The following is a 14,082-nucleotide window of genomic DNA, read 5'->3' as shown; positions in this document are numbered from 1 at the left end:
AGTCCTAACAGGCGGGTTCAGCTTACACCTGTGCCTCTATATCTGTTTTGATGCTATCCTTCGGGTAGGGTATGGAGTGGACCATCTGGGAAGTATACTCTCATTGTGCCGATAGTGGAGAGTGCAAATTTCCTTTCCGACGCGTGATGGCCTAACATTCTCGAGCAGGTACATCAAACTAACTCTTTTCCCTCTCTTTAGTATAATGGATTCTTCAAGGAACGAACCCCCATCCCCTGGATACGCTGACTCTCCCCCGGCACTGTTGACGACCTCTGCTAATGTGATAAGGGATAGCTCTGTTGATGACCTCGGAACTGGAAAGGACCATTCTACTGATATTTCTAAATCGAGTAATTTGGGTAACACGAGGAAACTTCGAATCCTCCATGTTACACAAATTTCAATAGAAACAAATTATGATGATCTATGTAAAGCATTTGAATGCTATGGATGCATAAAAGAAATAAGGATGAAACTTGAAGCTGAAACTTGAGATTCATGGATATCTTATAGTAGTTATGACGAAGCATTTAGTGCAATAAGTAATTTGAATAATATTAAAATTAATAACTTGAATGTCGCGGTTGCTCGCTGCGATAAGGTACCAAAAGATTTAGATGTGTACAGGCCTGCCGATTGGTTGGAAAAAGGCGCAGATTTAGTCATGCCCTCCCAGAGAAATCCAAAACCACCGATGTGGCTTATAGCTGAATCAAAGGGGGTTACAGGGAATTATTTTAAAATATGCAAATTGATTCAGAAAAAAATAGGAACTATTGCACCAGGGGATATATCTCGTTTCGGAAAAAATAGTTTCCTTATCCATGCCAAATCCAGTACACAGTCGGTAATATTGTCCAATATGAAAATAAATAATGATGACATTAAGTTAGATGTCAAACCCCACCTAAATTTTAGCTACGGAAGGGGCGTAGTTTTTAACAGAGATCTATATGATTTTACAGAGGAGGAGATACTGGCCATGTGTCCATTAAATGTTTGGAAAGTTCATAAAGTCCCAGGTACATCAATGATAATCCTTACGTTCCAGGATGCTGATGTACCTTTTCATATTATTATCGAGAACGAAAGGATTAAAGTAAGACCCTTCAAGCAGAAGCCATTGCAATGCTTTAATTGTTTTAAATTTGGGCACCTGTCCAAAGTTTGCAAAAATGAGAAGATGTGTGGTATTTGCTCCAAATCTTACCATGGAGAATGTGCACTTGGAGCCAGGTGTTTAAATTGCAGCTCGAATCACAAATCCACAGACAAGATCTGCGAGCTATATAAGTTGGAGGAAGCTGCCCTCAACAAATCAAACTTAGAACACATAAGTGTGACCCATGCCAAAAGACTATTAAATAAATCAAATACATATGCTAAGGCATTAAAATCAAACCAACCTAGCACTGCCAATAGCTCAAAAAAAAGTATACTATCTGACAAAATGTCAAATAACGAGGTAACCATATCACCTCCTGAGGCTTTACCACGGTGTATTAACACTAGGTCATTGCCCATTGCTGTACAGCCTTCAGCCGCCATTACAAAAAGTAATACAAACCTCTCTCAGGCCATGTCCTTGCCTGATCTGATGGAGGTTCCACTTAAGACTAACTTACCTGATGCACCTGTTGTGGGAAAGGTGCAAAAACCTCGAATCCCACCATCTACTAATCGCAAAAGAGAGAGACCTCCATCTCTCTCTCCACCCTCCATTAGAAACGTTAAGGTTATGACATCAAATAAATTTGATGTTTTGTCTGTTGATGTTTCTAATGAACCAGAAGATGGACTGAATAAATCAGAAATTCAAGTTGAGGTCCACCATCCACCTCAACAAATAGATAAAAAGAATACAAAGAAAATCACCAAAAAGAATACAAAGAAAATCACCAACGTTAAACCCAACATAACAAGACCACCTCTGAAGAAACCTACTGGTAATAATGTTACATTAAAAACTTCTAATGGGAAGACCTCATCCAAGCTGTCTTCCAGAAATAATCCATAGTTTTCTCCTCCATTTTGCAATGGAACTGTCAGGGTTTGAGGGCGAAATATGAAGAACTTAAGCTCCTAATTCATGAGCATTCCCCCATAATTTTATGTCTACAGGAAAGTATGCTTGATTCTAACACTCCTAGTCCTCGAGAGTATGGTAGCTATAGAACACCATATAATCAACAAGCAGGGAGCCATGGCGGAAGTCTCATGTACATTCGTCGAGATGCTCCCCAAATACCCATGTCTATACGTACAACCCTGCAGGCAGTTGTTGTACAAATTGATATAGGGAGAAAATATACAATATGCTCTCTGTACTTACCTCCAAATGGTAATATTTTATATGATGATTTAGCAGAGGTCATTCAACAACTCCCTCAACCTTTTCTCTTACTGGGAGATATGAATGGTAGACATCCTTTATGGGGTGATGTTTTGGCCAACACAAGGGGCAATATTATCTCATCAATTGTGGAGAATGAGGATGTGGGACTCCTTAATACAGGAGAGCCCACACACTTCCATGTTCAGACAGGTACTTTGTCATGCATTGACCTCTCAATTGCAAGCTCTAACTGCCTTCTTGATTTTGATTGGAGGACATTAGATGATTGGCATACTAGTGATCATGCACCAATCATTATAAACACCAACAAGGGTCCGCCTTTGCAAAGATCGCCACGTTGGAATCTAGACAAGGCAGACTTGGTTAAATTTTCCGAGCTAAGTGAAATCGAAGGGAGAGCAGAACAGTTTGAAAGTGTTGATGATGCCATAGACCTACTGAATGGAACTCTTCATACAGCAGGAGTCAATTCAATTCCCAAAACAACAGGGTTATTTAAACGACGACCAGTCCCGTGGTGGTCTTCAGAACTAACTGCACTCCACAGAGCCACAAAAAGATCTCTAACACGATTGCGTAGACGCAGAACTGATGAGAATTTAACTATGTACAAGAAATGTAGAGCACAGTTCCGTCGTGCCATGAAAGAAGCAAGGCGCCAGTCATGGATGTCTTTTGTTTCCTCTATTAACAGTAGAACACCACCATCTTCTGTGTGGAGGAAAGTAAAAAAGATAGCTGGCAAATTCACCCCCAACCCACCACCAGTGTTGAAGGTGAATGGCCAGTATGTAACTGAAGCAAATGAAGTTAGCAATGCCCTGGCTAATCATTTTTCAAATGTATCCAGCAAGTGTGAAGGAGCCCCTGGTCACCAGTATAGGAGCACTGAAGAAAAGAAAATTTTAAATTTTGCAACAAGAAGGGAAGAGTCGTATAATTCTCCTTTCACTGAAAGAGAATTTGATTCTGCACTTGCTCATTGCAACGATACAGCCCCTGGACCCGATGGAATTCCATATGCAATGATTAAACATGTACATTTTAATACAAAGCTATTCATTTTAAGCATTACTAATAGAATATGGCATGATCATAGCTACCCAAGTGTTTGGGAATTAGCCATTATTTCAGCCTTTTTAAAACCCGGTAAAGACAAGTTTTTAGCAGCAAACTATCGTCCTATTGCATTGACATCTTGTTTATGTAAAATCATGGAGAAGATGGTCAATGCAAGGCTGATATGGTACCTTGAAAAGAAAGGTATTTTATCACCGATTCAATGTGGATTCCAAAAAATGCACTCAACGACTGATGTGTTGATACGACTTGAGTCTTCTATTTGTGAAGCCTTTGCTTCCAAACAGCACCATGTTACAGTATTTTTTGACCTTGAAAAGGCATATGATACCACATGGAGATATGGTATTCTTAAAACCATTCATGAATTGGGATTGAGAGGAGAGCTGCCACTATTTATTCAGGCATTTCTTTCACGTAGAGTTTTTCAAGTGAGAGTGGGGGAAACTCTATCAGAGAGTAAGTGCCAGGAAGAAGGAGTTCCTCAGGGTAGTGTGCTGAGTGTAACCCTTTTTGCACTAGCAATTAATGGGATATCCTCAGCCATTCCCCAGGATGTTCTCTCAACATTATTTGTGGATGATCTCTCAATATCATTTGCTGGCACTAGAATGGCAATGGTTGAGAGAAAAATCCAACTCTCTATTGATAAAATTATCCAGTGGGCTGACATGAATGGATTTAAGTTCTCGACAAGTAAAACTACCATTGTCCATTTTTGTCGTATCCGGGGAGTACATCCAGACCCGGATATATACATTAAAGGTCAACGGATACCATGTGTATCGGAAACCAAATTTTTAGGTTTGATATTTGACTGTAGACTTACATGGGTTTCTCACCTAAAAGCGCTAAAAGCTAAATGTGTTGAAGCTCTGAATATCTTAAAAGTATTGTCCCATACATCATGGGGGGCAGACCGCAATACTATTTTAAAATTATACAAGGCCTTGATTTTTTCCAAAATTAGTTATGGTTGTGAGGTATATTCTTCAGCCACCACAAGCCGGTTAAAAATATTAGATTCGATACATCATGCAGGTATTAGATTGTCTACTGGAGCTTTTAAAACCTCGCCTATCCCAAGTCTCCTTGTTGATGCTGGAGAGTTACCTCTAGACCTTTACCGAATGTCTTCCATTCTTCGGTATTGGTTTAGATTGCAAAGACTCCCTAACTCTCTAGCCTTTCAGACTGAGAGCCTTGTAAGACACGCATCATACTTTGAGTTGCACCCAAAATCTCCTCAACCTTATGGCTTTCGGGTGAAACGATTATTAAATAGTCTGGATATAATTAGAAATAAGGTACTTCCATTCAAGGTATCATCAACGCCTCCATGGAAGTTACCAGAGATATCTTTTTGTAAATATTTTATTGGAGATAAGAAGAATATGTCAGACATAGGAGCCAGGTCTCTTTTTAATGAACATGTTAAAGAACATAGAGGATCAACTTTTATTTATACTGATGGCTCCAAATCTGATGCTGGCGTTGGATTTGGAGTACATAGTAATGGTTTTAATTGTAGAGGTGCACTTCCTCTGACCGCTTCCATATTTACTGCCGAACTGTATGGCATATTAACCGCTATTGAGAAAATAGCGTTGGAGAAGGAGGGTAATTTTACAATTTTTAGTGATGCAAGGAGTGTCCTTCAAGCTATGGAAGTTTTTAATTCTAATTACCCTCTAGTTTTAAAGATTTTAGAATGGCTTTTCCTTATTGGATGGAGAGGTATAACAGTTCAATTTTGTTGGGTTCCAGCACATGTAGGTGTGTCCGGGAATGAGAAGGCAGATTCACTGGCTAAGGAGGCTGCATCCGAGTTGCTGCCAAGAAGGTATCCCATTCCCTGTAATGATTTCTTACCTGACATCAAGAAATTGGTTTGCAATAAATGGCAACAGCAATGGGATAGTCAAGATGGCAATAAAATGAGGGAAGTAACAAATGACATATCTCCTTGGAGGTATAATATGATGCCCCGAAAATGGGAGACGTCTCTTTGTCGTCTCCGTATTGGTCACACTCGGTTGACACATGAGTTTCTGCTGAAGGGCCAACACCAACCGTATTGTGACAACTGTTTAGTACCTCTAACAGTAAGGCATTTGTTGACCGAATGCCTCAATTATAACATCTTGCGGTATAGATATTTGTTTGAGGCTCGAGGTGAGGGTGGCAGGTTCATCCTTGCCAAGATTCTTGGAAATGATGTGTCCTACCATGCAAGTGGCATTTTTAGATTTATTTCAGAAGCAGGTCTTCTGAAAAATATTTAACTTTTATGACATTCAATTTTTATGATTTTAATTGAATACTCTTTAATTTTTTATTTTATTTCATTTTTTACTTCTGTATACATAAATTAAATGTTACCGGCGTCAATGACCTTGGATGTCAGGATGCCTGAAAACTTTAAATCATTCATTCATTCATTGGCTAGTAATAATAATAATAATGTGTAAGTGAAGCTAAATTTTTAGGTTTGATATTTTATTGTAGGCTTATATGGGTTTCTCACTTCAAAGCATTTAAAGCTAAATGTCTTGAGGCTCTGAATCTTTCAAAAGTATTGTCCCATACATTTTAAAATTTTACAAGGCCTTGATTTTTTCCAAAATTAGTTATGGATGTGAAATATACTCCTCGCCAACCCCAAGCCGGTTAAAAATATTAGATTCAATACATCATGCTGGTATTAGATTGTCCACAGGAGCATTTAGAACCTCATCTACCGAATGTCTTCTATTATTCGGTATTGGTTTAGATTGGAAAGACTCCCTAATTCTTTACCCTTTCAGATTGCAAGCCTTGTAAGGCACTCAACATACTTTGTGCTGCACCCGAAATCTCCTCAACCCTATGGCTTTCGAGTGAAACAATTATTAAAAAGTGTTGATCTAATTAGAATTAAGGTGCTTCCATTCAAGGTATCATCAACGCCTCTATGGAAATTTCCTGAGGTATCTTTTTGTAAATACTTTATTGGATTTAAGAAGAATATGACTGACTTAGAATCCAGGTCTCTTTATGGAACATGTTGCAAAACATAGGGGATTAACTTTTATATATACTGATGGCTCCAAATCTGATGCTGGCGTTGGCTCCAAATCTGATGCTGGCGTTTGATTTGGAGTACATAGTAATGGTTTTAATTGTAGAGGTGCACTTCCTCTAACAGCTTCTCTATTTACTGCCGAACTGAATGGCATACTAACCGCTATTGAGAAAATAGCATTGGAAAAGGAGTGTAATTTTACGATTTTTAGTGATGCAAGGACTGTGCTTCAAGCTTTAGAAGTTTTTAATTTTAGTAACCCTCTAGTTTTAAAGATTTTAGTGTGGCTTTTTATTATTGGATGAAGAGGTATAATGGTTCGATTTTGTTGGGTTCCAGCGCATCTAGGTGCCTAGGAATGAGAAGGCAGATTAATTGGCGAAGAATGCTGTATCCTAGTTGCTACCAAGAAGGTATCCCATTCCCCGTAATGATTTCCTACCTAACATTAAGAAATTGTTTTTGTAATAAATGGCAACAGCACTGGGATAGTCTAGATGGCAATAGAATGAGAGAAGTAACAAATGTCTATCTCCTTGGAGGTATAACATGATGCCCCGAAATTGGGAGTCGTCTCCGTAGTGGTCACACGAGTTTCTGCTGAAGGGCCAACACCAACAGTATTGCTACGACTGTTTCGTACCTTTAACAGTGAGGCATTTGCTTGTCGAATGCCCCAATTATAATAACTTAAGAAATAGATATCTGTTTGAGGCTTTAGGTGAGGATGGCAGGTTCATCGTTGCCAAGATTCTTGGACATGATGTGTCCTACTATGCAAGCGACATATTTAGATTTATTTCAGAAGCAGGTCTTCTGAAAACTATTTAACTTCTATAATGACATTCAACTTTTGTGGTTTTAATTGAATATTCTACTAATTTTTATATAAAATAAATTATATTGGCATGAATGACCTTAGATGCCAGGATGCCTGAAAACTTTAAATCAATCAATCAATGATTGGCCAGCTGCTGAATCTGTCAACTAACTTTTTAGGTATAGCCACAGTAGCTGAAGATGCCTGTAGCAATACACTGAAATGGGTAAGATGCTAATGCAGGTGGGTCGGGTGGAGTACTTGGCTGAGGTTCCAGGCTGAGCAATGTGGCCGCATTTCAGAGATAGCTGGCGTAATTGCCGGGCAGAAGAAAGAACTCTTGGTACATGAGCACATCTGATGAGCTGAGTATAAGATGCAGAGCACTCATTTGTGGAGGGAGGGAGGGATCACAAAGCAGATGTTGTAGAGGACAACTCCATCAAAGCTGGTTAGACCATGACTGAATTCCCTCTTAATGAGAGAATGCCTTGACGGAGTCAGGTGGTTTCTTTATATTGTTGAAGAATTGTGACAGGAAAGAGGGCTCTCGAACTTGGGGAAATTGCTCCACCAGTTTGAATCTAAATTTCTCTCTCTCATCTATTTCTACTCAATATTTCCTCGACCTTCTCCTATTTTTATAAACTTTTTGTTTTGCTGTCCTAACTCTGTGTATTATCTCTCTTAAATTTATATATGGATATGTACGCATATATCTTCGTTTTATTTGTTCATTTATTTATTTATTTTTATTTTGTTATTATAAATGACTGTTATTTAAATTATGTGGATATTTTTGCATTCATTATTACTGCCTGCTTAGATGAATGGCAGGAGGCATCATTCAAAGCTATATGTGAGAGTATTGGATGATCTTTTAGCCATCCTGATGGTTTTGATCTTTTTGTTTAAACTATTCTCAAGAGTTGGGTCACTGGATTCCAAAGGGGATCCAATCCTTGATGTAGGACTCTTTGGCTTCTGTCCAGAAGCCCATCATTACAGATATGGGGAGGATGATTCCATATTTTCTTGGTCTCGGTCCTAACAGGAGAGTTTAGCTTACACCTGTGCCTCTATAGCTGTTCTGGTGCTATCCTTCATGTATGGTATGGAGTGGACCAATTTGGAAGTATACTCTCATTGTGCCGACAGTGGAGAATGAAAATTTCCTTTTCAACGTATGATACTTTCATATGATTCTCAAGCAGGTAAACTAACCAACAACAACAACAACAAAAACACATGGCCCTTTGTTAAGTATCACAAAGCATTAAGTAACACAACTTTTAAATAATTGCTCTTGAAAAGAATACTGCTCAAGTAACAGGTTACAAGTAGCAGAATGTTTTTTTACCATTACTGCCTGGTGAATGAAAAAAAAAGAAATAAACTCTGGAGTAGTTAAGAGTCTTAATTACTTTTTACTTTCATTTTTTGTAGGTGGTATAAGGATTAAAAATGTACACAGCACTATAAGTATGATTTGGCATAAATTTATTAAACATAACTTAAATATATGATACAAATTGACATAACTTATGCCTATTGACATAAAAGATATACATAAATGGCATGAATGAAGTGGGACTTAAAAGCAATCACCTTATATACAAATATACATTGACATGCAATTGCAATTTTACCAGAGAAATGATAACTGGATAATTGGTAACTACTAATCTAAAAGTATATAACATACAAAGATAAAGTCTAACTCTAAAATAATGAAGACTCAAAATGAGACAGAGTGCCACTTCAAAAGAGAGTAAGCGCTTGCAAGGCCAATACCTAAAGCCACGCTGAACTCTACTTCTGGCAAATATTTGTATTACTATTTGGAGACTCACAATGCAAGGGTTTAGTTTTGGTTTAAAAAACAAATATGGTATGATGTAAGGAAACTTTCATACTGTATTGTAATTGATGCTTGTTATTATTAATGTGAAATTTACAAGTTGAAAAAATCATTAGGTCATTATTTTAGTGTTTGTAAAATAACATTGTTATTGCAAGAAATAGGTAAAATCTTGTTTTATGAAAATAAAGTTCTTGAACTGTATCTTTATTTTTGCAGTTGAGGAAACAATGAAAATGACATTAATAATGATGCCAAACCCACAAGAATTACAAGATAAATAAATTATTAAGAATTTTGTGTTTCCTAAAGAGAGCAAGCTGAAAATTTACTGTAATTGTTACAAAGCATTTGTTTCATAATCAACCACAGAAAAGATTTCAATTTGAAATTGAAAATACCATACAATAAATTCAAGGTTATAGATGTATGCAGAAAAAGGCATGTAACAAGCAAAAAACAAAACTATTGATTTCTTTGTCTCATTAGTAATATACAAGTACATAAGCAAAAAGGGAAGTAAACTGGAGATGATTCAGTATGGCTTTTTAAAAAGAACAATAATGTATATTAAAATATGGGATGTGCATAGTACAATTATAGAATGTGCTGTATTATGATACAAATATTGTTATTGCTAAAACACTATTAATTTTTTTATATGTTCCATTTGAAACATACGTGTTATGAACAAGACCTTATTTAAAGGTGTAACTACATATATTTAAAAATGGCTAGAAAAATACCTAATCTACGTACATTACATAGACACTTATCTTAAAGCAAGCTTGTAAAAATGCCTCCTATTTTCTTTACTTTTATTTTCAGCCACCTTCACCTACGGGAATGTTGAGGAATTGAGGCCATTTATATAACTTCATAACTAATGTATCCGTTTCCTTATAATTTCTCGTGTGATTTTTTTCAGATGTCAAAATGTTTAATTTGATGTCCTGTAAGTTTATTCACCTATGCATTATATCCCTTTAAACTATTGTTCTAAAGCATCAGTAATTAAGGGTACTCTCTCTCTTAATGCTCCCCGAACAACAAATTTATTTCTTGCAATTACTGATATGATCATAGATACCTTTTTTCAAGTTTCCATTGAAAATATGACTAAAGTTCATTTTCCCCTATACAGTACTGTACACAAGCTGTCATTTACCCCATGATTTAAATTTCTACTTAAAACTATAGACTATTATTTAGAGAGGGCATTAGCGCTAAACAATACCAATATTGAATAAAATTTTCCTATAGTGAATGTATAAAAATGCCAATATGGTATTCCAACTCAAAAGGAATAACAGTAACCAACAAAAATATTAAAAACTAAACAATTTCCTTTAATACGGGAGAAGTACATTTTAAACATTATTACCAATCCTCATTTCTGTGCACCTTTACAGAATCAACATAAACAATGATTAAATTACTGGTTACTTCAGCTTATCAATGGAGCTGATCTTTGATCCCCCATACTAAAAAAAAAAAATAGATTTAAGCACATTTGTTATGGATTTACTAATGCTGACTTGTTGGAACTACATAAGAATTATAAGGCAAAGGTTCATGTTAAAAATACAGTACTGTATTTGAAACCAAATTGTTACAGGTATGAATAAAGCTAGCGTAAGGAATATTACCATTATGTTTAACTGGAACAATAAATGCATAAATTTATTCATAAGGCCTTTTTATAATTTTTCTACTAAAATGAAATAATTGTACACCAGCAAGTGGAAGATCAATGTAAAAGTTTATGTAAGCACTTTCCATGTGAGAGATATGATTTGCCTTTTTAACACCCATTTGTATTTTCTTTTTCTTTTTTATTCCATTTGAAGAAAATCCTCCCGCTTTGAATTCAAGCTCAATTAACGAAAAAAACAGTAGTTTTCAAGACATTACTGTATTATGATAATTTAGATTTTAAATTTTGTGTTTCCATTACTAGATCTTATCTTGCAGCCCCTGATTAAAATAAATTTTAAAATACTTTATTTTCCAGTTAATTTAGATGTTTGTAATCTTGAAAAAATGCAATACTGTAAAGTATACACTTATCATTTAGTACGCTTGTTAGTTGAAAAATAGTTAAGATTTCAGCTGCGTTTCAAAGGAAAAATAAGACTCGCTGGGAAGTTATGGAAACTAAAATTTAACATGAATACTAATTTTTTATATCAGTAGTAACTTTGCTTCATTAAAATGGATTTATAGATAAGATATTTTCTAAATGGCTGTTAACATAATATATATATATGTACTTGGCTAATACACCCATGTACCAAATATGCAATTTATTACATGTGCAATAATTTTATCGGCCAGAAGTAGTAAACTCAAGCTTGAAAGTAACACGTACTGTATTGTTGAGTGTCATTATTGTGCCTCTTATACTTATAACTATGGAAAATATTTTTTATCACCAATTTTAATAATTTGAACAAGAAGGTTTGTAACCTTAAAAATTTTGTCAATTATTTTATCATTATCAAAATTATCACATGGCTATTACTGAATGCCTCATGTGGATAGTTCCAATTAATAAGTCATTTGTAACTTCAGAACTGAACATGAGAGTATTAAAATTTAAACCTTAGGATATGGAGGATCCAAATTTTACAAAAATATTTCTTTATAATAATTCCTTAAGCACATAATTCAAGTAATACAAATGAATCAAGCCTCAATAATAATTATTTACTTCACTGGTGTGTCAAAAAACTACATTCTCATTATTATTGCCTTTTGTGTTTATAAAGTTTTTGCATACTGTTCTATAAAGATAAGAAACTGCCTGGATCTGTATGAAGACTATGCTTCAAAAATTAGAATATAACTTTCATTTGCAGTATAGCCAAAATTTCACAAAAAATAATTGGAGAGAGGTTTTTGGTTGATAAATTTTTCGTTCTGTAAAAGAATTCTGCGTGTATATATATCCAACTAATCGGTGATCATTATGCAAAAGCCTACTGGAGCATAGTTCTCACACAGTAATCTTTACACCTTTGGTCAGACATTTACCGAACACAAGGCATTCTCTTCACAGTACTTGGTTATCTTTTTATTTTGGATGTAACATGAACAGGTTATGCAGTACGTAACATTTATAACTATGACGTATGTTATCAAGCATTTAATGATGACCTCTGCGGTATTCATTTTCCACAGTAGTTACCGTGGGTCGATGTGGAGGAGGAGGCTGAAACTGATCAGACAATCGTGATGATGTACTTCGGCGATCAAGTGAAGAATCACTGAAAGCCAATGACTGCATCGATCCTCGTGGACCCTGAAATGGAACAACAAAATTTTCATAAACGTAAATATATATCCTGCCACCTGCATGTACAGTAACTTTTGACATTTCATATCTTTCCCTAAATTAATTTTGTCTCATTAATTACAAAATAGGGTCATTTTACATAATTGATTCATAAGTCATGTACCATTTTACTCTAGAATACAAGAGAATTTGTGCTAAATACAGTAAGTTCTTAAGCCCATCAGAATAGTCATGGTATTCAACTCTCAATGCCTTACATACATATATTCTCTAATACTAGTATTAGCCTATAGCAGAAAAATGTATTAGCTAATAGTGCATAGTAAAAGAATTTTAAAATTAATCAATTTATATTTAATTCTACTTTCTTGGATTTTACTGCTGAATAGCTTTAAACTTATTACTAAATGTTCTTGTATTTGAAGTTATTTGTTGTTCTGACATGACGATACAAACCCTCGTCCTTTATGCAGGAGATAATAAATAGTGCAAGGTGGAACACTGAAAACTTTCAACGAGGATGTTAATAACCGGGAACCACCTCCCCCCCACCCCCAAGTTGCTTCAACTAAGCCTTGATTACAGCTATGGATACTCATGAAACTGATCAAATTATAACGATTGAGCAAGAGCAGCCACTGGCTGTTTATCCCTGGGAGAACCATCTGGTCAGAAAGCTCTACCTGTCTCCCCTTAATGAGGCAGTGAAACTTTTCGTATTTTGGAGAGAGTGCATCTTGAGATGCTTTACATTTCTTGTGGCATTCCATTGGACTCGAGGTGTTGCTTTAGGAGACTCCTTTTAGAGCAGACAGGAGAGTGCCGCTCCATTTTCTTGACCTGTGAAGCATCATCATCTGCGGTGTTGTCCAGCTTAAGACTGTATTAGGTCCTGGGGTAGGCGGGGCTGGGCTACCTCTATTAGCCTCAGAGCACATTTCTGGGTAGTGTCACCTGGAAACACAAAAGTTCAAGCCTAGAGCCACTGTACTCAATCATTTTAGAGAGGCTTTATGGCTTTACCCCAGTCATTTAGCTCAGAGATGCTGTAAACCAAAGAGGAAATTTTCACCACCGGAGAATATGTATCACCCCAGGACCCACATGGATCGAAGGCTCTCGAGATTGGCATTCTCTCTGCCTCCACTAGTAAGGCTCATGAGAGGAAGCAAGCAAACTTGCAAATTGTTACACAGAGCTCCTAAATGATGACCCGTCTCAGATAGACTGGGTTCAAGTTATGAAAATTCCTATTCTGACACTTCAGTAGGTGAGTTTTCAGCCCCAGCCAGGCCTAAGACTCTCAGACATACAGGAAAAAGTCTGGGGTCAACCTTTTTGCAAGTCCTAGCATTGGTTAACTGTCTTGGCAAGGCTCCCTACTCGTCTGGCCTAAGACTTGACAGTGTCGGCACTGGCACGAGGCTTGAGTTTGGAAAAGTGGCTGTTAAACCAATAGTGGTTACCCTTACATATGGTACTGACATGGACCTCTTTCCTCTTGAAAGGACTGTATCAAGGATGACCTTCGATCAAAGAGATTAACCGGTGATGAAGTGTGGGGAGAGAGGTAGATGGAGAAAGTCGACCAGAAACATCG

General features: G+C 36.4%; 1 protein-coding gene and 1 long non-coding RNA gene across 8 annotated transcripts in view; one reads left to right on the top strand and one right to left on the bottom strand.

Moving 5' to 3' along the window:
• The window catches only part of LOC137658675 (uncharacterized), a 128,469-nt gene that overhangs the window by 108,956 nt on the left and 5,431 nt on the right, over nt 1–14,082 (top strand). The window contains exon 3 of the long non-coding RNA XR_011047396.1: nt 12,368–12,518. This is a non-coding gene — a long non-coding RNA (uncharacterized lncRNA). The remainder of the gene's footprint in view (nt 1–12,367; nt 12,519–14,082) is intronic.
• LOC137658639 (uncharacterized) overlaps nt 8,801–14,082 on the bottom strand; it is a 189,780-nt gene continuing 184,498 nt past the window's right edge. For all 7 annotated transcript variants that reach the window (XM_068393578.1, XM_068393587.1, XM_068393611.1 and 4 more), the window contains one exon: nt 8,801–12,488. In XM_068393578.1, coding sequence (XP_068249679.1) covers nt 12,333–12,488 — 156 coding nt within the window. In that variant the 3' untranslated portion in view covers nt 8,801–12,332. The remainder of the gene's footprint in view (nt 12,489–14,082) is intronic.

The sequence above is a fragment of the Palaemon carinicauda genome, chromosome 1, assembly GCF_036898095.1.
Source record: "Palaemon carinicauda isolate YSFRI2023 chromosome 1, ASM3689809v2, whole genome shotgun sequence".
Classification (NCBI taxonomy): domain Eukaryota; kingdom Metazoa; phylum Arthropoda; class Malacostraca; order Decapoda; family Palaemonidae; genus Palaemon; species Palaemon carinicauda.
Note: the sequence above shows the minus strand (reverse complement) of the source record. Positions and strands in the feature narration are given on the sequence as shown.